The 27,729-nt window shown below is 42.1% G+C and overlaps 1 protein-coding gene across 1 annotated transcript in view; it reads left to right on the top strand.

The window, feature by feature from the left end:
- Nucleotides 1–27,729, top strand: part of LOC114655408 (xin actin-binding repeat-containing protein 2-like) — a 293,034-nt gene that overhangs the window by 109,962 nt on the left and 155,343 nt on the right. Inside the window, 1 exon segment of the mRNA XM_051930911.1 lies at nucleotides 20,704–20,863. Within this exon segment, the coding sequence (XP_051786871.1) occupies nucleotides 20,704–20,863 (160 nt within the window).

Here is a 27,729-nt window from a genome sequence, read left to right as displayed (position 1 = left end):
TTTGTCTGGCTCTGCGGGGAATTCTAAAGTAATCCCAAGATGTTTCTGCTCACTCTGTTCTCATTTTTAGAAAGTTTTGAGTTTTTACCATCTCAACTCGGCAGCGAAAAGCCGTTTCAAGCAGAAGGCTGAAGCTCACCTTGCTCAACAATCACCTCCCCACATTAACTTCACATTAACTTCCCTTCTGCTGCAAACGGTGAATGCATCGCCAGTGAAGGGGGCCGGGAATACATTAAAAGAGACAGTTGCAGTGGGGTCCTGTCAGTCAGAACTATGAATTGTGAAGCGCGTAGCAATCTGGCAGCTCGCCGCGTTTGGCAGTTTTTTTTTTTTTGACTGTGATGTGTCAGAGTGAGGGCCTGCCAGCCTTCGCAGCTGCTCCACAATCTGCACAGCAAGGAATAAAATAAAAACAAAGAAAAAGAGAGGGAGCAAAACGACTCGTAGCTGAGACGGTGGGCTTGCTGGAAAGAGCGGCGTCTGCAGTGCGTCACCTTTCGGTTTCGTCTGTCGGCCAGAGCTGCTGCTTTCATTTTCTGTCTGTGGTACTGCAGTTCACTGGCCGCCATTGTTCAGACCTCTCTGAGACGGCAGGGTAGGATGTGCACAGTTCACCAAAAGTGAAACTTTGTGAAACGTTTACAACATCACACATGTAAATACGTACATATCATAAATGAAAGAGAGAATCTGTGAAAGTTCATTACATCCAATATGAAAGTTGATATTTTTGTAGTGATTTTCATACCCTAAAAAAGTAAAGTTTCTAGATCCTCCTGGCTTCTCATACATAGATCCACACAGACATCAAAGTTTGTTTTTATAGCTCCTGTGAAATTAGAAATGTAATGATTTACTTCAGGAGTGGTGGCTTCGAGGCTAAGGATCGGCACTGGTGTCTGGAAATTCAAATCCCGTTACTGCCAGAAGGGATCCTACTCCGCTGGGCCCTTGAGGAAGGCCCTTAACCTGAAAAATTGCTCCAGGGATGCTCTTCAAAGACAATGACACTGACCCGGAACCCCGCTCTGATCCCCCAAAGGTCATGTAAAAAGACGAGTTTTCCTTGGGGATTAATAAGTATATCAAATCAAAAAAAAAGAGAATAGTTTTAATATACAAGATATAATATAATATACTATAATAATACTGTAATATACAAGAATAGTTTAATATTTGAAATATTAAAGTGCGTGCTTCAGTTTAAATGTTTAAAGTCTAAATATTCTTAACCGGCTGTGTAAGCCCATGATGTAAAAAGCCAGGGCTCCTAGAAACCATGGATTCTGTCACTTCAATCAATCATTCGCATCGGTTGTGCATCAGCGGCTAAGCGAGGTTCTCTTTCTTCGGCGGTTTCATTTTGCCGACGTGTTCGCCTCTGTTGTCTATTACCGGCTAAGCGAGTTTCTCTCCCCTCAGAGGTTTCGTTTTGCAGACATGCTCACCCCCCTTGTTTATCAGCGGCTAAGCGAGTTTCTCTCCCCTCAGAGGTTTCGTTTTACCGATGTGCTCGCCTTGCTTGTGTATTAGCGGCTAAGCGAGTTTCTCTCCCCTCAGAGGTTTCGTTTTACCGATGTGCTCGCCTTGCTAGTGTATTAGTGGCTAAGCGAGTTTCTCTCCCCTCAGACGTTTCGTTTTGCGGACATGCTCGCCCCCCCCTTGTTTATCGGCAGCTAAGCAAGTTTCTCTCCCCTCAGAGGTTTTGTTTTGCTGATGTGCTCGCCCCCCTTGTCTATCAGCGGATAAGCGAGTTTCTATGCCCTCAGAGGTTTCGTTTTGTGGACATGCTCGCCCCCCCCCCCCCCCTTGTTTATCGGCAGCTAAGCAAGTTTCTCTCCCCTCAGAGGTTTTGTTTTGCTGATGTGCTCGCCCCCCTTGTCTATCAGCGGATAAGCGAGTTTCTATCCCCTCAGAGGTTTCGTTTTGCCAATGTGCTCGCCTTGCTTGTGTATTAGTAGTTAAGCGAGTTTCTCTCTTTAATTGGCGGTTTCACTTTGGTGACAGAGTCACTCTCTTTGTGCTTTATTCTGTAGCCTTGCACTTCCGGTCTGGACAGACAGACAGACAGACACACTCTCGCGCATTTACGTGTTTATATATATATATATATATATATACCGGTATATATATATATATATATATATATATATATATATAATAAGATTGTAATAGTAATTTGTCATTTTTGCCTTCTGATTGAGTTCCAGAACTGTGGGAGGAAACCGGACTACCCAGAGGAAACCCCCATAGACATGAGCAGGACATGCAAACTCCACCCAGGACGTGAACCCTGGTCTCCTTACTGCGTCATCATGCCATCCTATATAATATTGCTCCCAGCATAAAAATATTTAATCAGTCTGATTTTTTTTTTTTTTAAAACACATATGTGAAAACAGCAATGTGTATTCAGTTACTTACAGGTACCTTCTCTGGTCTTTGTCACTTCTCAGTTTTCTTGTTCCAACACTTGATTTAGTGGCCTGTCATTTTTTTCTGGTGCTTTCAGCAGCAGCCCGCAATCATTGTGACACCCCAGTGCCCCTGGTGCCTTCTTTCCATGTCCTTCACATCCTGATGGAGTCCTACACTCCCTGTAAGAGCCACGTGCCAGTTATTTAGGTCACGTTAAGCTGATAGATATATTTTCTTAGTTATGTTAAATATTTGCTTATAAATTAGTTCATAGTATACGGGAGGTCCTATTCTAACCCCACAAGCTGAATTGAATTGGTATATTCTAACTATTTCTTGTACCTCTGATTACAGATTACTCTGTTAGTGACTTGCCTTGCCGTTTATAAGGAATGGAGGGCACACGGTTCAAACCAGGCCTTAATGTGCTCAGATGTATGTGCAGCGCTGTATGTTTAGAATGTTCTGAATGTGAAGTAAAGCATAAAGAAATAACTCATCTTTAAGTATAGAAAATAACTGAAGTTTAATAAGAGAAAATTAAGTTTAAAGAAGAAACATTCTTCCTTTTTTGTCTTTTATTCTACATGTGTAGCAGCTTTTCTCTATTCTTGGGTGGACCATTTACTTTGAATTTTCACTAACCTTTTTTAAAATGTACTTTTTTTTTAGACCGAGAGATTTCTTTTGGTACGCGTTTGACTCATGCTTGATCCTGCCTTACTGATCAGCAGCTTCACGCACTGCTCCGAGATTGGAAAAATTCCAAATATAAATCCAAAAAGTGAACTTCGAGACCCTATTCCCTAAACTTGAGTACATTTTTCACAGTTTATCATTTGGATCTTTATTGTTACCTAAAAACAAAGAAATGAATTCTGTGAAAGACAGTCTAGCCTCTCATTTCAAGTCGTTCATCACACCATTAAATTCTGTGTCACAAGCCTGTGTTCTTATATCTGGTCCTCTTTCAACTTCGCCTCAGACAAACCAAAAAACTGTGGGCACAAATACATAAAACATGCACCATCTTTTGATTAAACCAAGCTTAATATGAAACCGTGGTAGCCGCACTTCGTCTGAATCCACCAAGTGAAGATTTGGTGATGTTTTAGGCACCAAGCTCTGTAGTTTCTTTTTGCTGTGTCCCCTACCTCGCCATAACCTATCATCTATAGGGGAAGAGCAAAAGCTTTAGATTTGTCAATAATTTCAATCTCCGGTTTTCGATGGATCGCAACATTTTACGGTCCCCTGATAATGAAAACACTGATATCGATGGGCGTGTGTCTCTCTGTGTGTCACAACTTCTTAAGGATGGTCTAGAGCTGGACGGAAAAAATCCCAAACTTGAAATTTAAGTCTGTATTGAGACAACGATTTGCTGATTAGATTTTGAGCCAAATTATGTAAGAGAAAGTAGCACTCTATTACAAAATACTGCAATTCTACCATTAATTATGAATTCTTCTTGTCAATTGCTATTGTAATGACCTACATATGTTATGATCAGAAAGATCAGCATCAGAGCAGTAAATAATTATTGCAATGTTACAGAACAGTTTGGGTAAATTGGTTCCTAGGCCGCAAAGCCTACTGACCCTCACTTCCAAATTTTTTTCTCTAGCTGGCCATTCCTTTTGAACCCAATGTCTGCTCCTGGCTCTGCCATCCCACTCACAGAGAAGACCCGGGGATCGTGTACGGCCTGAGGGCTGCTATGATTCATCACCATGTTGAATTCCAGCTAAATTCTGACCTTCTTATTGAATAAAATAACTATTTCTCTTTAAACATCGATTTTAATATTAAAATTTAATGGCTCCCTGGCTAAAGGATCTGGACTGTTAACTTGAAGGTTGCTGATTCAAATTTTGGCAGTGACAGAAGGAATGCTACTCCGTTGGGCCCTTGAGCAAGGCCCTTAACCTGCAATTGCTCCAAGGACGCTGTACAAATAGCAGACCTTGCACCGTGAGCCCACAACTCTCTGGAGAGTAAGTTGGGGTATGCGAAAACTGACAAATTCCTAATACAAGAAATAGTATATGGTGATTTAAAGGATTAAAAATCGCACACACAAAAAAAAAAATCACTGAAATAATTCAGTGATTTTCTAACCCGCTCAGTCCTGAACAGGGTCACAGGGGGTGTGCTGGAGCCTATCCCAGTTAGCAGATGGTGCAAGGCAGGAACAGACCCTGGACCTGGGGCCAGTCCATCACTGGATGAACACACACACTCACACACACACAATAGGGCCAGTTTAGTATCGTCAATCCACTTAACCTGCATGTCATTAGAAAGTGGGAGGAAACCCATGAAGACACAGGGAGAACATGCAAACTCCACACAGAGAGGACCCGGGATGCAAACCCTTTACTCTTTACTGCAAGGCAGCAGCAGAGCCACTGTGCCACCGTGTCCCCATATTCCATTCAAATCATCATTAAAATGAACTAAAATTGTGAAATCACAGCTAAAAATGTGTTTCGTGAAAAAATGTTATGTAATAGTGAAAACTGATTTTTATTTTTGAATTCAGTACCCAACATACTGTATATTAAAGTAACACAACCTAATCAAAACAATCTTTTTCAATATATACGAGGGGGGGGGGGGGGACCCAAAAGTAAAAATTTTTTTTTATCTTTGTATATTTCTCTGAACATTTCCAAAATGTAATCACCCTCTATCTATCTATCTATCTATCTATCTATCTATCTATCTATCTATCTATCTATCTATCTATCTATCTATCTATCTATCTATCTATCTATCTAGCCTGCCTGCCTGCCACTGTTCTGACAGTGATAGCCTTCAGTGCCTCCATCGTTTTGCTTCTTGACCTCCTCTACATCCTGAAAACGCTTTCCTTTAACGTTCCTCTTCATTCTTGGAAATAAGAAAAAAAATTGCAGGGTGCAAAGTCCGGGGAGTAGGGGGGGACCGTTGTCATCCCGTTTTTTATGAGAAACTGCCGCACTCTCAATGCTGTGTGTGTGTGGGTGGGGGGGGAAGCGTTGTCGTGATACAGAAGCCACTCGCCTGATTGCCACAATTTGGGTCGTTTTCTCCGCACTGCATCACGCAATCACTTGAGCACTTCAAGGATGCCACTTGGCCACGGAGGGCTGGCTAGTACACACACCTAGTGGCAAACTTCGGAACTAACGCCCCTACAGCCTCCAGAAAAAAAAATCTTTATTTCTGTGTCCCCCCTCGTACATGTGCCAGAGAGTTGAAAGTTGAGTTAATCTCCCAAACACTATAGGCCCTTATAATGTTCTCCAGGTGACAGTCTTGATCATGAGGTCAGCAGCGTGGCACTTTTAGTCCTTTTTCGTGACAGATACCATTATCACTGTTGCTCCTGCACTTAGCCAGTCAGTGTATAGTCATTGTATGTGACATCCTGGGTGGTCTGTGATTGCCAGCTGCTCCATCCGCCATTGGTCTCCACTTTCAGCCCAATGCTCGCCTGAGACGGATAAACAACTTACAGAGATGGATGAATGTTATGTGAATGAAACCATGCTGAAAGTATTAAAAGTGCAACTAACAGCAGTTCATTTGTCAGCTTTGCTCTGCTGCAATGGCTTAACCTACACCTGAGGCCTTTGCCATTCAGCTGCTTTTTCAGGGTCTCTCACAGGCCAGTCGTAAAAGTCATTTAACACTGGGAGGCCTGGGGAGAAGCTCTTCATGGCAGTTCAGCTGCTTGACACGCTCACTCTTTGATACCTTTACACCTGGGCGGCAGCTCCCCTCGGGTGTGCTTCGCTTTAAGGTTTTTGACATGCTTTGATTTATTTGCTTCAAATATTTTATTTGGGGGGGGGGGGGGTTTTTGAAAAAAAAAATCCATAGTGTCCTTTGTTGATGGTGTGCACTGAACTGGCAACACTGTCATTTTATATAGTGCCTTTCGTAGTGAATGCTGGCTATCCCTTTCTACTTTACTGGTATAAAGTAACACTATAACCTACCAGTCCTCAAATTGCTGGAGAACATAAGAGACACATTCCAGGCCATAGATTCAATCAGTGGGGGGATTAAATGGTCAATTGTCATTTTATATAGCGCCTTTCATAGTGAATGCTGGCTACCCCTTCCTGATTTACTTGTATAATTAAACTTTTTACATTTTTCTATGGTTAAAATTCTGGTAGATGTTACATGACTTTTTCAGGACCAGACAGTGAGTGAATGGTGAGGACTAAACGGTGACTTGTCATTTTATATAGTGCCTTTCATAATGAATAGTATTTCTTCTGAATTTACTGATATCATTTACTACTTTGTATTTTTTGCAGTTTGAGGAATGGCAGGTTATAAGACTCATTTAGGGGCCACACAGTGAGCACCAGGTGGGCATTAAGTGGTGACTCGTCAGTGCATATAGCGCCTTTTAATAGTGAATGCTATCCCTTTCTAATTTAACGGTGGAATATAACACTTTGTGCAGTTTGAGGGCTGGCAGGTTATATGACTCATTCAGGGCTACACAGTAAGTGAGAGGTGGGCATTAAATAGTGACTTTTCAGTTTATATAGCACCTTTTAATAGTGAATGCTGGCTATGCCTTACTAATTTACTTGTATCATTTAACTTTTTACATTTTTCTGTAGTTTTCTGGCAAATGTTACATGACTCTTTCAGTACCAGACGAGTCAACGGTGAGGACTAAATAGTGAGATCACAATAACTGAAATAACGCGATAACTTTTGTGCACCCAGATTTGTGGATCTTCTGCCATCCTTCTCTTCAAACCCTCTGAAGCTCTGTCAGGTCTGATGAAGACCACTAGTGGATGGTTATTTTCCAATCTCTCCAGAGATGTTTGATTTGAGTTTTAGTCTAGGGCCACTCAAGGACATTTCCAGAGATGTCCCTAAGCCACTCTAGTGTTGTCATTCTTTGAGAAGGTGACCCTTTGTCCCCCGTCTGAGGTCCCGAGCACTCTGGTGCAGGTTGAAGGATATCTCTGTACTTTGCTCCATTCAATTTTCCCTCAACCCCAATCAGTCTCCCGGTCCCTACCACTAAAAAGCAATCCCAGAGTGTGATGCTGCCACCAAAAGGGTCTGAGGTTTTGTCTCAAAGTGAAATGTCAGTTTTTTGTTTTAAAAAAACAAGTGTAAAAATTCCTAAAATCCTGTTTTTACTTTGTCATTTTAGGGTATTGTGTGTTGAGGGGAAAAAATGAATTGAAATGATTTTAGCACATGGCTGCAACATAACAAAATGTAAAAAAAAAAAAAAAAAAATGAAGGTGGCTGAATACTTTGTGAAGGCACTTTGTCATCCTAAAGATCCTCTCTAATATCAGTCCCATTAAATTTATGACACATACGTTTAAACAGTTTGTTCCTTTCTACTGTAATCCATTATTGTAGGTTATTGTCTACACTTTAAAGGTAAATAGCTGGCAGCTTTATTTACGTGGCATTGTTCACATAGGTGTCCCTGTCACCACCTGAATTGTCTTGCAGGTCTTTCAGTGATTATAAAGTCTTCCTCTTTCGTATCTTTCCTTATCAGAGAGCCTTTCACAGCAAGCGGACGCGGTCATTTTCTTCTCGCTCTATTTTAGCGAGCACCACATAACCACCGTCCATTCTAGGTCACATTGGGTGTTAGTGATCGGAGGAGCCGTACTGGACGCAAGGCAAGAAATGGACCTGAAGAGGGTTCAAGCCCATCATGGCAACTACTCACACAGGCCATTGGCCTAACCAGTGATGTGAGAGGAAAACCCTTGCAGGCTCTTCATGGAGAACATTCAAGTTCAGGATTCTAGCTTGGGACAGTGCACCTGTGCAACACCGCAATAAACAAATGCATAATTTGGAAATTGGAAGGGCAGAAAAAAAACCTAACAGAGTGTTCTCTAATTGGACATTCCTGTCAGCCGATCTTAACTTCGCTGAGAGTGAGCTAATTGAATGAACACTGGCAGACTTCCTTCCTATTAATGCTTGGCCATAGCACTGCCTTCTGTCACTGCATATTTCAATTTTCATGAGTTGATTTACTTGTTCCAATGACTTCTCATTTCTTTATTCATTTGGCTTTAACTGTTTCCACAGCAACCAAAGCCCACTTCTTTCTGGAGCGCCGTACGGGCGGCAGCCTTTTGTTTTCAGTCCTCTCATCAAGTTGGGTGAAAGTACAGTCATGGCCAAAAGTTTTGAGAATGACACAAATATTAATTTTCACAAAGTTTTCTGCCTCAGTTTTTATGATGGCAATTTGCATCTACTCCAGAATGTTCTGAAGAGTGAGAGGATGAATTGCAGTTAATTGCAAAGTCTCTCTTTGTCATGAAAATGAACTTCAACCCAAAAAACCCATTTCCACTGCATGTCAGCCCTGCCACAAAAGGACCTGCTGATGTCATTTCAGTGATCCTCTTGTTAACACGGGTGAGAGTGTTGACGAGGACAAGGCTGGAGATCACTCTATCATGCTGACTGAGTTACAATTGAGAGGTTCAGTTGTCATGAAGGTGGCTTCAGGGCACCCAAGAAAGTCCAGCAAGTGCCTGGACCGTCTCCTAAAGTGGATTCAACTGTGGGATTGGGGCACCACCAGTGCAGAGCTTGCTCAGGAATGGCAGCAGGCAGGTGTGAGTGAGGCGAAGACTTCTGGAGGATGGCCTCGTGGGTGTCAAGAAGGGCAGCAAAGAAGCCAAGAAAAACATCAGGGACAGACTGATATACTGCAGAAGGTACAGGGATTGGATTGCTGAGGAGTGCTGGGGGAAAGAATTTTCTCTGATGAATCCCCTTTCCGATTGTTTGGGGCATCTAGAGAAGAAAAGGTGAGTGGCGCTACCATCAGACCTGTGTCATGCCAACAGTAAAGCATCCTGAGACCATTCATGTCACATGGGGTTGTTTCTCAGCCAAGGCAGTGGGCTTACTCACAATTGTGCCAAAGAACACAGCCATGAATAAAGATTGGGACCAAAACATCCATCGAGAACAACTTCTCCCAACCATCCAGGAACAGTTTGGTGACCAACGAGGCCTTTTCCAGCATGATGGATCACCGGGCCAGAAGGCAAAAGTGATAACTGAGTGGCTCAGGGAACAAAACATCGACATTTGGGGTCCATGGCCAGGAAACTCCCCAGATCTGAATCCCATTGAGAACTTGTGGTCAGTCCTCAAGAGGTGGGTGGGCAAACAAAAACCCACCAATTCTGACAAACTCTAAGCATTGATGATGCTAGAATGGGCTGCTGCCATCAGTCAGGATTTGGCCCAGAAATTGATGGACAGCAGGCCAGGGCGAATTGCAGAGGTCTTGAAAAAGAAAGAAGGGCCAACACTGCAAATTTGGACTCTTTGCATAAACTTAATGTGATTGTCAATAAAAGCCTTTGAGACTTATGAAATGCTTGTCATTCTACTTCAGTGTACCATAGAAACATCTGACCAAAAGATCTAAAAACACTGAAGCAGCAAACTTTGTGAAAACCAATTCCTGTACAGCGGTGGCGAAAAGTTTTGAGAATGAGGATGCAGAACAAAAACCTTCAAGGAGTAGTTAATGTCCACCCTGCCCCCAAAAAAATCTGCTTTTCACAAGAGAACCACTTTAACGGATTTAGATCGGGGTTTTTTTTCTAGAATTTGCTTGAACATGCTGTTGGTTTTGCGACTTCTCCCATCACTTCTCTCATGGTGCTAAGAATCATAGTTTGCTTGCAGGAGCGATATATTCACGCTAATCCGAGACAGAGGCTGCGGGCCCGGGGGAGTGGGAAGCGTGATCTCAGAAGTAGGGAGCCGTGCAGGGCCCTCCTCACTGTCCTGTTTCACTACTACGCGGGCAGAGCCATGGAGGACTGTCTGTCTGTCTGTCTGTCTGTCTGTCTGTCTGTCTATCTATCTATCTATCTATCTATCTGTGTGTATATATATGTATGTATGTATGTGTATATATATATATATATATATATATATATATATATATATATATATATATATATATATATAAATATATATATATATAAATATATAATATATATAAATAAATAAATGTCTACACGTGGAAGTTTATGTGTGGTGGAGTTGGGGTAAGGGCTCCACTTCCGAGGATACACAAGCGAGACGAGCACTCCGGCAAAATGAAACCTCTGAAGAGTCACTCGCTTAGCCACTAATACAGAAGCGAGGAAAACACATCGACAAAATGGTATCCCTTTTAATTTTCCTTCCACCACTATACACAAGCGATACGAGCACATCAGCAAAACAAATCCTCCTACGAGAGAGACGCCCAGAGTAGTTCCTTTCGATTAACAGACATCTCTACATTTCAATTTTTTTTCTGACTATTTCAATAGTTTCTAGGACCCCGGGCTTTTTACAGCACAGGCTTACACAGCTCGCTTGAGGATTAGCATTGGCAGGAAAAGTAAAAGGGATACCGTTTTGCTGATGGTAGCGGCTAAGTGACTTTGTCTTTCTTCTGAAGTTTCGTTTGCTGACGTGCTCGCCTCACTTATGTTATTGGCAGCTAAGCGAGTTTTCTGTTTCCTTGGAAGAGGAACACTTACCCTGACTCCACCTCTCACTTCCATGAGCGTAGATGTTGATGAGATAAATATAATGCTGCATAGTTTACTGTCAAATAATGCAAAGAGTACGCAACACGTGTTTCGCCCTAATTCTGGGCTCATCGGGTGTACACACTCACTGCATCCCCTCTCGGGGATCGAACCTCGGACGTCAGCGCCAGAGGCGAAGCCTCTTTACGCTGCGCTGGTTCGTTTATTTGACAGCATGTAGATCGGGGTAATTACATTCATGACATTCATAGTCTGAATCACAATCTGATTGTATGGGTGGTTACCTATCAGGTAACGCTTGTAGCTGGTTTGTTGCAGACCAACCACAAGCGTCACCTGGTAGGTAACCACCTATACAATCAGATTATGATTCAGACTACGAATGTCATGAATGTTTTATATATATATATATAATATAAATAATAGATAGATAGATACTAGATATATATAATATAAGAGATATAGATATATGGTGACACTTGTGAGTTAGGAATGGGCAGATCAACACCACAGTAATTGATACCTCAATGCTCTAACTCAACTGATTTGGTGTCAAGTGCCATTAAAAAATATTGATTACTACTTTCTTTTGCAAGATTTGGTGGCAAGCTTCTTGCAAAGAAGTAGATTGTACTACTTTCCACTCACACATACTGAAATGAGCAGACATGCTGTGACGTAATTATGCCATAAAGCCGCATCCATTGTACAAGTGCAGACTGCAAACGACACCTTAACCCAAAAGCATACCATTACATGGTGCTACTTTTCACAGATAGAAAAGAATACAGCCACCTGATAAAATAAAATAATTTTGAGAAGAAGGAGCAGTGTAGTGGTAAAATAAGCAGCCCATTTAAACATAAAGTGCATATGGTGACCAAAAGAAAGATGTTGGTGAAATATCAGGGCGGTGAAAATCTGAAACACAAGTGATGTAGCTGCAGTCGGTGCCAGATACGGGACATTGCAGGAGAGTTTTCAAAGAGGCACATGACGTTATCCAGGTAAGTGCTGCTAGAAGGGTTATGTAGACGGGGGTTTAATGAAGACTTGTTAGTTGAGCTTAACGTTTTGCTGTTTATCACTCATGAATACTCACAAAATATGCTGTAAATTCCATAATGGAGGAAACTAGTAGTGAAAAGCATCACTGTCAGTGCCTTTTGTGACTGGTTCTGTCTGTTTTGTTTTTGCTTCTAATGAAAATGAAGGGTACAGTATTACCAATATCCATAAATAAGAATGTTAAATAGTCTAACACTACGCAAAATGCTTAACAACTATGCCTAATGTGAAGATGAGCACTTTTACTTAATGTCGTTTATCTTTCTGAAAAATAAGTGCCTGGGACTAAATGTTAATAAATATATGAATTATTTTGCAATATTTAGTGGATTTGAAAGTACTTTAGTAACAGCATCTAGTGTAACGAAATATCATTTTTCTACTTAATTTTGTATTGTTAAAATTGTCTTGTGTTCCAGTCCTCCCCCACAGTCCACAGTCACCCAGTTTAGGTGGGTTGCCCATCTTAAATCGGCCCCCGATTATGTGGGTGGGAGTGCTCACCCTGTGATGGAGTGTCATCCTCTCCAGGGACTGTTCCTGCCTCACACCCACAAAGGCAAAAATTGGATTAAGCATAAAAATGTCAACATTACTTTCTCTAAATACAAATTTGAAACTGACATGACAAAATCTTTCTTGATTAAACAGAAGGGCAGAATATAATAGAAAATGTAAATGTGGGAATTTTTTTTTTTTGGTACGTTAGTGTCCTAAGTGGATCAGTTTAAGTACTTTGATGGAGTGACTGCCTGTTTTACATTTATTAAACATATAACTTTTACATTTTCATTAAGAGTTGGTTATTATGTTTGTATGCTTGTTCTGGTGCCACAGTGGAGCAGTGGTACTGCTGTTGTCTCGCAGTATGGAGACTGAGATTTGTGACTCCCTGCGTGGAGTTTGCATGTTCTCCCCGTGTCTGTTTGGGTTTCCTCCCACATTCCAAAGATATGCATTTTTGGTGAATTGGCGACACTATAATTAGTTGTAGTGTATGTTCACCCTGCAATGGATGGGCGCCATGTCCAGGTTGTGATCCTGCCTTGTGCTTTGCGCTAGCTGGGATAGGCTCCGGCTTCCCTTGTGGTCCTGCTCTGGTTTAAACGGTGCGACAGATAGAGGGCGCTGTCGTCCTCTTGAACCCTCTGACTTGGCTCCAGACACCAGGTAAAAGTCCAAATACTATTTTTATTTGAACAATAACGTGCACAAAGCACCCTTCACTCCACAATACTCATAAATTACCAATAATCAATTAATACAATCCTCCACACTCCCAGACGCGTTGCCACCCTTCCACCCAGCTCAGCTCAACGTCTGGGACTCCCCATAGTCCTTTTATAGTCCTTGACCCGGAAGTGTTTCGCCCTCTCTGTCCACGTGACCTGGAACACTTCCGGGTCAGATAAAAACTCTTCTTCTTCACCCTGGAAGCACGTCATTCTTCCTGTCGCTATGACTACGACGTACTTCCAGGTTATAGTGTACATAATAGTCTCTGGGCCTTCCTGCAGCGTCCCCTAGAGGTTCCCATGGTATCCAGCAGGGCTGTGATGAAAAACTCCACTGTCCATGATGCCCTGCTGGAACTCTGGGCACCTCTATGTTGCAGGCAGGGCTCCACCTGGCAGCCTGGGGGTATTGGCCGGGATAAAAGGCCGGCCATGTCCCACAACGGGTTAGAAAATACCATGACTTGTTTATTCTATTAATATAAATTTTGCATTGGTGACCTTGATGCTGTGTCTTGATATTAATTAATTTAAATAGAGACTGACCAGTTAATAGTAGCCATTCTAAAGCACCATCCTCGTTTGAACACAAATTCCTATGCTCTTTGAAAAATACTCTGCTTTGATATCATAAATAATGCCACATAAAATACTTGTATGAGTATCAATTTCTAAAAAAGTCATATCTCTCATCCATACTTGCGAGGATCCTTCTTGACCTCTCTGATCTGCCGATTTCACTTCTGCCTGGCACCAAATCTCAATTCTGGCGGGTGGAATGAGCAGCCCACCTCCATTCGGTATTCTGACTCACTCCCTATGTTTAAGAAGGACTTGAAGACTCTTGTTTGGTATTGGCTGGAAGTGTAACTCGCTTGGTTTTGTTCCAAGCTCCTCATTTGTGGTGATCACAATCCGTACCCTTGTCCTGTAACACTTACTCCTAAACAGTCCACCGGACTGGCATGTGCTTAATTATGTTGACCCCTTTTGTAAATTGCTTTGGATAAAAGTCAATGTAAATTGGGGGCGCCTGCATTTCATCCCTTGCCTAAAGTGCATCTGTTAATCACTGGCTGCCAAGTAACAAGACTTCAACAAAAGCTTTGTCTGGTTTTAATAAAACTTTTAAAGCTCCAAATAAAACATTAAAATACTTCCTGCAATGTAAGGAGAGTTTTACAAAGGCTCCGTGTGAGGCATACTAATAAATTAATGATTTTCTTTGAAATGTACTGCGTGTCTTATTATGTTGTCAGTTAAATGAATTTCTTTTATTGCTGTAACATCATAATGAAAGGCACTATATAACAATTTTCTGTTTGTTGTTTTGTGACAGAGATTTTGCACTCTCCTCTGATAGACTCAATGATGTATATTATTGACGATCACTTCTCTGGGATGCCTAAATCTCACGAGTGCGCCCATAATCGTGGATCGCCCAGCCTTCACTTGAGTTAATAAGAAATGCTTTTTTTTTTGGTTCTTTATTTCTCCTTATACAATTTCTTGTATTAAGAATTTGTTAGTTTTTGCATACCCCTTGGGGTCAAAGCGCAGGGTCAGCCATTGTACAGCGCCCCTGGAGCAATTACAGGTTAAGGGTCTTGCTCAAGGGCCCAGCAGAGTAGGATCTCTTTTGGCAGTGACGGGGATTCGAAGTGGCAACCTTCGGGATACCAGCGCAGATCCTTAGCCTCAGAGCCACCACTCCGCCCGTTCATGGAATCAACTGAGCCTCAATTATAAAAGGAGGCTCAGTCAATCCGGGATTACGACATTGCATCTCGAATTCATAAGTGTGCTCTGTGGAATACTCCCCTGGTTTGGGGTGAACTGCCTTGCGCTTTAGAAGAAGGCTGGAGGCATGGGTTGCAGGGAGACGTTAGGACCACTAGGGCGAGTAGGGGTGACCACTGGCGCTCCCTGGTCCTCTTATGAATCAGTTTTCCCAGGAAACCACAGCACAGAATGATTTCATAGACTCTGCTGGCCATACGGATTGGGCCTGCTGTGGTCCCTTGTGGCCTATGGTGGAGCATCTAGAACAGGCGTCCCCAACTCCGGTCCTGAATGGCCACAGTGGCTGCAGGTTTTCATTCTAACCCTTTTCTTAATTACTGACCTGTTTTTTCTCCTAATTAATTTCTTTTAAATTCATTTTATTTAACTTGCTCTTGAAGACTCAGACCTCTTAATTGTTTCTTTTTCCCTAATTAGCAGCCAAACAATACTGAGATACAAAATGAGCCAAAACAACTGGTGTCTATCATACAATATCTGAAAATAAAAGAAAGGTGAAGGTCTCAAGAATGTCGATCTGCTCCGGTCCACAAAATATTAGAACAGAGCTCTTAGAAAAGAGAAAATCAACAATTTCAGAAATGTCTGCCATTGCACAACGAGAGCAACAAGCCTTGGAATTAAAGAACAGGAGGTTTAATTAACAATAAGAATTGGCGCCTAATGAAGCAACTGGCTGGAGTTTGAGGCCCTGACTCAGTTGGTCTTCTGTTGGCTCACTCACTTCACATTTCATTTCTGTTTGGGTGCCATTTAAGGAAAGAAATGAAGTAATTCAGGAGAACAAATCTTAAAAAAACAAGTCAGTTCAAATAAATTCAAAAGAAGTTCATTAGCAGCGAAAACAGGTCACTAATTAAGAAAAGGGTTAGAATGAAAACCTGCAACCACTGGGGCCCTTCGGGACTGGAGCTGAGGACCCCTGATCTACAAGACAGTTGAACTTGACTATAGCGGAAGTACAAATTGTAGCAAGGTTTCTGTAGGTGAAGCAGTGGAAGGATCATTACCAAACCCCAAGGGGCAAGAACAGAGGGCCAGGGCATCGTGACCCCCCATGTAGGTGTCCCGCCAGAACCTAACTCCATTTTTCCCATGGGATCAATGCTTCAGTATCCATGTCTTTTTGTATCTGCAGGAATGTAACCCCCACAGATAATGAGAATTGACTCTTTATATTTTATTCACCCTAACAGAAAATGGTATAATATGGTTCACTTGAATAATGGAGGTACTTTGAATAAAAAGCAGTTGAATGGGATTGGGTTTATGCCATCACACTGAACATATAAAATTTTACTGGTATCAAAAACAAAAAAAAAATCTGGTATTGACATCGCCATTTGTATAGCTCCCTTCATAATTTTAAACACTTCAGTCATGTCATGTCTCCTCTCGACTGAAGTGTTTAAAATTATGAAGGGAATTAGTCCAGTGGATCGAGACTGTAACACTAAAATAAGTTCATCAAGAACACGGCGACACAGTTGGAAACTTAAGAGGACAAACGATAGGAAGTTTTTCTTCACATAGAGACTTGCAGACACTTGGAATAAGTGACCAAGTAGTGTGGTAGACAGTAAGACTTTAGGGACTTTCAAAACTTGACTTGATGTTATTTTAGAAAATTTTAAGTGATGGGACTGGTGAGCTTTGTTGGGCTGAATGGCCCATTCACATTGAGATTGTTTGAATGTTCTAATAATAAATTTGCCACCTTTTTTGTTTTCTTTGGCCTTCTTTATTTGGTTTGAGACAAGCTGGTCATCGGCCCCTGAAGCCACAGGCCTGAAAGATACTATAAAAATACATTTTGTTTCCTTGTTGGAACATTTATTTGTATTGGTTAATGTTTAGTCTGGGTATATCTGGGAAAAAAGCCAGTGATGCTAGGGATGGTTAGATTTCAGATTTGATAAGATTAAATAAACTTTATTAATCTCAAGGTGGAATCTGGAGGCATACAGCAGCACAACCATAAAAAAAACTCCCAATACAATAATACAATTAGTCAAAAGATAAATAAAAAAACAATGTTTATTTGTGCAGAAATAGCAAATTAAAGAGTATAAGCATTTAGTCCGGGACGAATTCCTGGATACTAGCGGCCTGAAAAGACCCCCAGAGGTGCTTCTTAGCACACCGTGCTGGAATAAGCCTGTGGCTGAAAGTGCTTGTTTTATATTTTTGTCTGGCCTCTCATTACTGTGAAAGTTACTACATAAATCGTTTACAACTACTCAACTGATTCTTTGATATCCACCTAAAGCCATTTTGTTAATTGGACTATTTATTAGATAAACTTTATTAATCCCATAGGCAAATGTAGATGCTTACTGCAGAAGAAACATAAAAAACAGGGATACAGAATCACAGGACTGATAATACAGCCAATCAATCAATCGATAAATAAATATAAATAAACTTAACGAGTACATCAGGTAGAAGAACTGAATTGCCTGATATCAGTGGGCAGAAAAGACCCCCAGAGAGGTGCTTCTTCGCACGCCGTGCTAGAATGAGCCTGCGTCTGAAAGCGCTCGTTTTGCATTTTCATCCAGTCTCTCATCACTGTGAAAGTTACTACATAAATCGTTTACGACTACTCAACTGATTCTTTGATATTCACCTAAAGCCATTTTATTAATTGGACTATTTATTAGATTAGAAAAACTTTACGAGGTGAGACACAAAAATAACTGGATTGATTTAAAAAAAAAAAAAATACAAAAATGATAGCATTCTAAACATTGTCCCCTTCTATATAGTCCCCTTCCTGATGTCTACACCGCTCCATACGTATCTTCCATTGATTGAAACAGTGCTGGAAGGCTTCTTGCTTGAGGCTCTTCAACAGGCTTGCCGTTTCTGTCTTCACTTCATCCATTGAAGAAAAATGTCTTCCCTTCAGGTCACTTTTGATTTTCGGGGACAAGTAAAAATCACAGGGAGCTAAATCGGTCAAATAGGGAGGACAGGAATGTTTTTGACAGACAAAAACTGCTTTATGAAAAAAAGCATTGTGCGCTGGAGTGTTGTCTTGATGAACCCCCCCACCTTGACCTGGGCGTTGAACGTGTTCCACATTTTCTTGTCCTTCCTTGAAACGTTTGTGCCACTCAAAAACTTGTGTGCGAGACAAACTGTTATCACCGTGCACTGTTTTTATCATTTCATAAGTTTCTGTGGCCATTTTTGTTCAATTTCGCGAGAAATTTGTTGTTGATTCGCTGTTTGATTTTTTTTTTTTTCACCCGACATTATAGCAGCAACTCGTGTAGCGATTCTTGTGCAAATACTGACTGGGCTCTTCACAGTATATACCTAGCTGGTCGACGGTTTGAGAGGACTTATAGGAGGGGATAGAGTTCTATGATTCACGTCCGGCCGACCACCAGACGGTTTTCCAGGAAAGCCCCAAGCCCAGTCCGGTTATTTTTGTGTCTCTCCTCGTATTAATCCCATGGGGACATTTAGATACTTACACCAGAAGAAAGGAAAAAACCAAAGATATACAGACTCACAGGACAGAAAATACAGCCTATCAATCAATCATCCATCCATCCATCCATCCATTTTCCAACCTGCTGAATCCAAACACAGGGTCACGGGGGTCTGCTGGAGCCAATCCCAGCCAACACAGGGCACAAGGCAGGAACCAATCCCGGGCAGGGTGCCAACCAACCGCAGGACACACACACACAAACACACCCACACACCAAGCACACACTAGGGCCAATTTAGAATCACCAATCCACCTAACCTGCATGTCTTTGGACTGTGGGAGGAAACCAGAGCGCCCGGAGGAAACCCACGCAGACACGGGGAGAACCCGGGAAGCGAACCCGGGTCTCCTAACTGCGAGGCAGCAGCGCTACCACTGCGCCACCGTGCCGCCCTGCCAATCAATCAATTGATAAATAAATAAATATAAATAAACTTAACAAGGACATTGGGTGGAAGCATTGAATTGCCTGGTATCAGAAAAGACCCCCAGAGGTGCTTATTAGTACACTGTGGTGGAATGAGCCTGCAGCTGAAAGTGCTCCAAGAGAGCACCTCCTGGAGGGCATTTTTCATGATGGGATGTGATTTTGCCACCATCCTCTTTTCCACAACACCAGGTTTGCCCTGTGATGGAGTAGGCTCTCCTGATAAGTCTGTTCAGGCATTGTTCTTTATTTGAGCTCAGGCTGGTTCTCCAGGAGACTGCAGCATAAGGCACCACACAGGCTACTATGGACTGGTAGAACATTCCCAGCAGCTTGCTGCAGCACACATCAAAAGACCTGCATCTCCTTAGGAAGTCCAGTCTGCTTTGGTCCTTCTTGAACAGCACCAGTGTGTGATCAGACCAGTCCAGTTTGCTCTTTACATGAACTCCCCAGGTATCTGTAGCTCTGCACCACTTCCATGTCCCCCGCCCCAGGATGATGACTGGTCTCAGAGACTACTTGGCACGTTGAAATACCACCACCAGCTCTTTTGTCTTGCTGATGTTGAGTTGCAGGTTGTTGTCCCTGCACCTCACAACCTTCCTGTACTCTGACTTCTCCATTATTAATGCAGCCTGTGATGAACACGTCATCTGAGAATTTCTTTAAATGGCAAGCTCTGGTATTGTGCTGGAGGTCTGTCATGTGGAGGGTTAACGGGAAAGGAGATGGGACAGTTGCCTGAAGTGTTTCAGTATTGCACACCACCATTTCTGACGCAGAGTCCCTCGGTCTCACAAATTGCTGTCTTTATGGCACCATATTGGATTGACTTGTGTTTAATATTGAAGGTGAAGACAATGGCTGGCTAGCTGAGCACTAAAGTGGACCTTAATGTTACTTAATTGTAAGCTGTTTTAACACAAGAAGTCTAAGCAAGCCCCACGCGTACAGCTTTGCCGCTTTGTTTGTCTTCAAGGGTGTGATCCTAAATTAGCCGCAAGTGTACATAGCCTTTCAGAAATATTGCAAGGAGCTTATTTTAACCTCCAAGGTATTTGGAAGTGAGATCACTTGCCATCTGTATCTGCAATTAAAGCTAAAAGTATACACATGTGGCGAAGAAGCCACTTTCTTTAATGTATGTTTAATAAAACTCTGTGGTGAAGCCCTGAAGACATCAGAATGTTGTTTTAGAAGTGAAAAAGTTAATTGGGAAGGACAAATGCAATGCATATAAAAATAAACTTAATAAAAGACTTGCCACCAATCCTAGGCCCAGGGCCACTGGTGTCTATGGTGCACAAGCACCAGGGTGACACAAGAAGCCCACTGGCATTTTTGAATGTCTGCCACTTGGGGGTCCCACTTGCTGCACAAGGTGATATCCCTTGGACCATCACTGTGCTGTCTTGTTGCTGATTACACACCCACAGGGGGTCACACAGACCCTCCTCCTCCTCCTAAGAAACCGGACACTAGCAGTCAAGGTTCACGGGGCTGGCCTATCACGCAACAACATGTGCACACAAGTGAATTTTTTTTAAGGGCTTGGGCCGTCACTACTGATGGCCACCCCGCCGCTCCCAGCCCCGGAAAACCACAGGTGTTTCCTCCTGATACAAAGCACTAAACATCCTCTTTTGCCTTCATCAGGAAGTTAAGGCCGAGAGAGCCACACAGTCAACAGCGTCAAAGAGGCAGCAGCAGCAGCAGCAGCCCACAGGCGACCCGCTCAACACTTCCATGGACCAGAAAGGCAGCCAGGCAGCTGAAGAGAAGATGATCCCGAAAAGCGACCTGCACACCAGTGACGGTGAGCACAACTCTGAACTTATCTATTTGGTTTTGGGTTTGTTGGAGTGTGTCTGCAGGTATGCATGCAGTTAAGTTGTATTAGTTATAAATATTAATGGTTACGAGGCAGGGAGGTATGTCTATGCATTTAAATATTTGTGTGGTGGGTGGGTTTGTGTTGATGGAAGCTTGCTTTTCGTGTTTATCAGGAGGATATATTACGGCTTTTATGTGTGGGTGCATTTTCTGTTTAATCATCTGCTGTCAGTTTATACCATTGCAGTGTTCTTAAACTTGAATTACTTTGTAGCAAGATGAGTAATTACCAAATAATATGAGTAACATTATAGGAGTAAGAATAAGAGCAGCCCTATAGAATTACTCAAGGTGTACAGCCATGACTAAGTAATAATGCCAAGTTCCGCAGATAAGTGCCATCCCGGCTAAGTCTTGAGGAATACGAGACCATATTACTACATATTTATAAATTGAAGTGGACAGGTTCACACTGTATACTCAAATATTTAGGTCTGGAATAAAGATAGGAAAGTGCTGAGCGCTGCTGCCTCACAGCTCTATACACGCTTGGTCCTTTAACGGCACTTTACTGGGTTGTGTGGTTTCTCTTACTGGGTTGTGTGGTTTGACAAAGAACCATTTCATTTTGTGAAGGGGTCTTTGAATATGAAACTGGCTCCTTGGGTTCCTAAGATGTGGGCGAAACTATAGGCTACATAGCAAGGTACAACAGATCAGGAAAACCTGAACGGAGCGCTGTGAGCTGTCTTTAAAAATCGGGAGCCCACTGGCATTTCATAAATCAGTTATCTGTTATTTATGGGTCCTGTTACTGACCTAAATATAAAGGTTCTTCCTGGAAGCTTCCTGTGGATGATCCTTTTGGAAAGCAAAAAAAAGTCTGAATTGGCGTAAGCCCCCCAAATCTGGGGTTTTCATAAGAAATGTAATAACTTCCTACATGAGGTAGAAGTACATAATGAAGAAAAAGAGTTGCGTCAGATATTTGAAATATTAAACTGTGTGCTTCAAAGGAAATGTCGAAATATTCTCAATTGTAATTCAAAGCAATCAAAAATAACATTTTCATAAACATTGACCTGGAAATGGTATAAAACGATACCCCACATGCTTATGTTTGAAATGACTTCTTTTTAACCATCAGGGAGTGACTCTTTGATGGTTATGAATCTGACATCAAAAATATTCATCACCAGCCACCTTCGAAATAGCATAAAGTGACACTGCACATGCCTCCACTACCAATCCCCCAAGATTTGTGAAAAGGAGTGACTTTGACCGCCTCGTGAATCCCCTGGGGTCGGATGAAGTGACCTGCACAACTTCTGATCATTTATGCTGAAGACACCTCTTGGTTTACTCGTAACTACAACTTATTTTTTTGTATGGTGCTTTTCACTGAGTGCAGGCGCTGTGAATAATTCTCAATTAAAATACGAGCACAGGAGAGATGATACTCATTACTAAATACAGAACTGGCACACATATAAGTACAGATTTGTTAAAATGCACAGAGAACAAGGTAGAAACTGATGAAACATAACTGGAAACCAACAATATCTGTCCATCGCTTAACTGATAAACTACACCCTTATAAACTTTTTATCATAAGGTTGTAATTTCCTGCACAAAATATGCTCCACAATGGCCTAATAATGATGGTTCTTTGGGTTTATGTGTTCAAAAATAGCGGGGGGGCTGACATCCTGCGTGACTAGACATCAAGACAAGTCCAACAGTATACCAAATATGGGAGGTTTCGCATACCAGTGAATCAGGAAGTACCTGACCAAAAAAAAAATCTGAAGTGCTTTCAAAGCATTCACAAGTCATTCATATGAACGCAAATCGGCTCCCCTATGGCATCACTTTTAACAAACTCATTTGGCACCTTTAGTTTGAAGAGTGTCGCCCCTGGTTCAAATATTGTAGATGTGGAGTGTTTGCATGACTCAAAATGTATTCGGAAAGTGTGGGAGGGAGTGTGTGTGTGTGTGTGTGTGTGTGTGTTTTGGACTGGCACACTCCCAAAGGTCAGATGCTGTCAGGATAGATGCCAGCCTATGCAGCCCTGGACTCAGGGCCATCTTAACAGCATTATAGGCACCAGAGCAAAACAGTGCACTGGGGCCCCTACCTACACAACCACTCAGCAAGTCACAACATACATAGATTAGCATGGGGCATCCTGGCAGCTGCCCAGCATGCCCATGCACTAAAACAGCCCTGCCTGGACTGGATTAAGAGGGTCTGGTAATGGATATGAGGATAGATGGAATAAGCACACAACTACATTTTCCGATGTGTGTGTGCATCTGTCTGTGCAGGACATGTGATAGACTGGCATTCTGTGCAGGGCCGATTCCTGCCTTGTGCCCGATGTTCCTAGGAAAGGCTCTGGCCCACCCACATTCGTGAATCAATATTAAGTGGGTCTGAAATTGTTGAAGTTGTTTCACCTGATATGAGTGTGCTGTGTGCATATGGAATACATGCTTATTAATTTAGGTGAATGTTTATACATACTGCAGGTATTCATTACAATGTCTGTCTTTGTATATAATCTTATTAAGGTTTGCTTGAATGAACCTATTAATTCTTGTAATAGCATAATAATGTAGTCTTAGCCAGGACAGAAAAAATATGTACTTTTTTCAGTTCTATTAAATCTGAATTTCGATTGTGGTTCTTGCTTTCGATTTGACTCCTTTACACCAGTGATGTGCTAAGTAGGTTTATTTTCTTTTGTGTGTGGGTGTGGGTGTGATTCATTTCGGAGAAGGGCCGACAGTGCAGGTACATTGTAGTGTATCCGGGCTAGGACAGGACAGGTCTTAAAGTGGCCAGGTCTTTTTTTTAATCTAACGTGTTGCAGTCTCCCATCATTTTAATAGCCGACTTGCAGTGCCGCATGCGAAGTGACCTATGCGGACAGCTAGCGGAGATTTGCATGCGACACTCAGATTTGCATGATCCCTGTCACAGTTAGACACTTCCTGCACTGCCTCGGGGCCGGTGCCATTTTCAACGAAAACAGAAGCGTCCGACGTGACTAACGAAAGTCCGCCGCCGACTTTTGAACCGTGACGAAGCCGAAACACCTCGGATCTACCGTCGTTGCACGCGTGATTCTGAAACTCGGTTCGCAGCCTGTTGCTTTCCTCCTTGTTCCTAAAACGATTTTTATTCCTTTGTCATTGTTTAAAAATGACAACCTACTATCTTATATTACTTAAAGAACGAAAACAAACGGCTGTCTTCAAAGAAACAGTACTCAGTCTCTACCTCGCAACCGCTGCCGCCTGGACTGATTTCAGTCACACATCCACCGACCCATCCATTTATGGGGCACGTCGGGCGCATGCGCACACTCGCCACTCCGCACAAGTAGAGTCGCACCTAACGCACGCTTGTTTTCTTGGAGGAAAAATATATACGTTTTTAGATTCATAAATCCCGTGTTGTCAAGTATACAGAATACAGTGAAATTCTTACTTGCATAAGATAATCGTAATTCTGTGCAATGATTACGCTGCAAAAAATGATATCTTAAGTATCAAGTTCTTATATTGAAGGAATGTAGCTCATATTTTCCCACGCATTGTGCGCGTAATATTATTCTGCTCAATTCATTATAATTGGTCTTTATATTAAGTCGAATTCCAGCAGGGCCTTCTTTCAAGATCCAAACCTTCGTCGGCTGTTGAAAATGCATAAAAATGAATTAATCTCAAGATTTGTTTTATTTCATAGATGTACCTGTTTTTACTTAATCAAAGGCAGTCCCACTTACTAAAATATTATTGCTGCATTAACAGTTTTGCTTATTTCAAGCATTTATTTCTTAAAAAAAAACAAAACATTTCGTGTATGCTGCAAAGCGGTTTTTTGCTATGACTATCTGACCTCAAAACCCGTCTTCCTTAAGTACCGCGATTTTCAGTTATCACTGAAAGTACTGCAAGCTCGCCCGCTTTTCTAAAAGCCCGTAACATGCTGCCAGACCACGCTGGTGCTGTGTGAAAGATTTCCAAGTACAAACTCGGCTCTTTTCTTTCTTTTTTTTTCTATTCTGTCCTGATATGTAAAACTCGAGCCATGAGACGGACAAGACTCTCTTCTGTTTTGCGAGGTCCAAAACACGCACATATTCCTTATGCTGCTTTCTATTTACCTCGCCTGTTGGAGCTGGGAATGACGTCACACCCGAGCGTTCCAGTAAAACATTCGGAAAAACAATACGGACACATCCAGGAAAACCTTTGTTGTGCTTGCTCTGTCGGAGTAAATCGCAGTTGATAACAACGCATTATTTTGTATTTTCTGTATCTAAACACCATAGCAAGATGTCAGAACCTTGTTTTTTTTAAATTTTAGTAAAATCACACAACATTCCATACAAATAAATCAATTTCTACAAACATAAGATCGAAAACAAATCAACCCCCACCCCCGAGAAAGAGAGCTAAGCCAGCAGAGTAAAACTTAAAGCTAGTAAGGGACTTTTTACAGCATCATAGGCCCCCTGGTAAAGTATTTGTGAATTTCCCCTTGGGATTAATAAAGTATCTATCTCTATCTAGTGTGCTGAGGCTCCTGTTTTGATAGCAAATACATAGGCCTCAGAAACATTGTGGGCCCCGGCTAGTGCCCATACATTAAGAGGGTCCTGTGAACATGTTCATGAATAGAAATTGGACAGTACTATGTGTATGTCTGATTTAATGAGACAAAAATGGACAGAAGTGCTAATAAACAGTATAATACTACAGCTTTCACTAAAGTTTGCCGGTGTTTGTCACCATTTTGGATTGATGTCATGATCTGAAGGTTAGACAAACTTGGACTTGACAGACCAGCCCCAGGTTCTGAGTTAGAAATCCGACTTAAGGGGGAGCTCTAAGTGAACATTTGGGCATCTGACTTCAAATGGAACTTTATCACTTTAGATTGTATCCCTAATTATGCCGTAGTTACCATGTAATTACCTGCATAATTACAGTATAACTGTTATTACCTTGTATTTACTATGTAATACAATGTAACACTGTAATTAAGTACTCAGTTGTAATTGTTGTTCCACAGTTTTTTTAAGTATGTACTATGGGGCTTCGCTTGCCAACCCCTTTCCCCCCCCCCCGCCTGCGCTTCACACCATTATGAAGAGGTGGACTGATTGCATCCCAAGGAGATGCGTCTGCTCCTCCAAAACCACGCTTAGACGGTGATACTATGGGATATAAATACAATTTTTTTTAACTCCTCTTTCCTCAATCGGCTGCTGGTTTGCTGCTGCTGTCATGCCGTGTGATCTGAACTTCGCTCGCATACCAATTACCCCCTATACCCCCCTCCCCCGAGCCCAGCCCAGTGCCACGCAGTGTTGTGAAGAGTGTGGCTGAATGCACACCAAGGTCACACGGTTGCTCCTCTGCAAGTCCTCTCAAACGGTGATACATTGGGAAACAAGTAACAGTTGTACTCCTCTTTGCTCGATCAGCTACTGGCTTGCTGCTGCTTCCGTTCCATGTGATCGGCATTTCGGGCGGCGCTTTGAATGTTTAAAAGCCTGTACAGCACCTGTCCTTTTGTCCTCAAACACTATGTGATCTCTTTTTGCTTTTCCGTTATTTCACCGAGTAATATTTTCCATGTGTTTGCGCTAATGTGAGCTTTACTCTCGTTTTCTTGAGACTTTCGAATTCTCCTACTTCCATTATCTCTAACCTGCTCTGCATGTGTATCACGGGACTTGCTTACAAAGGTTGCAAGTATGACGTGACGTGCCTGTCTCGTGGGACGTGAAAGTGTCTCTCTTTAAAAGATCTCTCTTCAAAAGTGTCTCTCGATCTTTCTTCAAAAGATCATGTCTCGTCGCCAGAAAAAAGTCTCGTCCCAAGATTTTTTAATATAAAAGAGAGATGTGTATTAATTGTGGAATAACAATTTCAATCGAGTGCTTAACCTCTGCTTTACATTGTATTACACAGTAAATACAAGGTAATAACACCTAGTTACTCTAATTCTACAGGTAATTACATGTTAAGTACAGCATAATAGGGACACCTAATCTAAAGTGATACCAAAGAAACGCAGCAATACTTCTCATTGCTACATTCTCTGCATTGAACTTTACTTTCACATACACAGAGTCCATCCTGTGATTTAAGACAAATTCAAACCTTTTTGATTTTGTTGGGGCGAGTTAGTTTGTTTGGACTGAGTCACTAGGAATAACTGACAGTCACGCGAGTGTGCTGCGACTGTCCCCAGCTCGCTAAGATTATTTAAGAAAGTCAGTGGAGCTGCGACGTTTGAGTATTAGTGACACATTGTGGGACATTTTGAGCACTAAGTGCTTTACGCACACATGTGAAATGGATCTCTCTCACTCAAAATGTCTAACACGTGCTTACAAAACGTGTCATTCGCACTCAAAATGTGCTACGGATGCTTGCAAAACGGAACACTCGCGCTCAATCTGCAATTTCAAAATGCCTGAAGCTTGCACTGAGGCTTTTGCCCGTTTTCCTACTTCATAAAAGCCTGCGACTGAAAATCGCTGGAAAAGTCGTGTAATGCGCATGTGTTTTACTTGTGAAATCTCGGATTATATTTGTCATGGAGTAACCATGTATATGCTGTGTGACCCTGTGTGTGCATGAGTGGGTCCAGGAATGGACTTGGCATCATCCCGTCCAGGGTTGGTTCCCTCCTCGTGTCCAGTACTGCCAGTCAAGCATCCAGTCTCTGTTACCCTGCATTGGAGAAAACAAGTCTGTAAATAAAATTAGATTTTAGGGCTTGTAATAATAATCCATCCATCCATCCATTTTCCAACCCGCT

The sequence above is a fragment of the Erpetoichthys calabaricus genome, chromosome 8 (assembly GCF_900747795.2).
Source record: "Erpetoichthys calabaricus chromosome 8, fErpCal1.3, whole genome shotgun sequence".
Taxonomy (NCBI): domain Eukaryota; kingdom Metazoa; phylum Chordata; class Cladistia; order Polypteriformes; family Polypteridae; genus Erpetoichthys; species Erpetoichthys calabaricus.
Note: the sequence above shows the minus strand (reverse complement) of the source record. Positions and strands in the feature narration are given on the sequence as shown.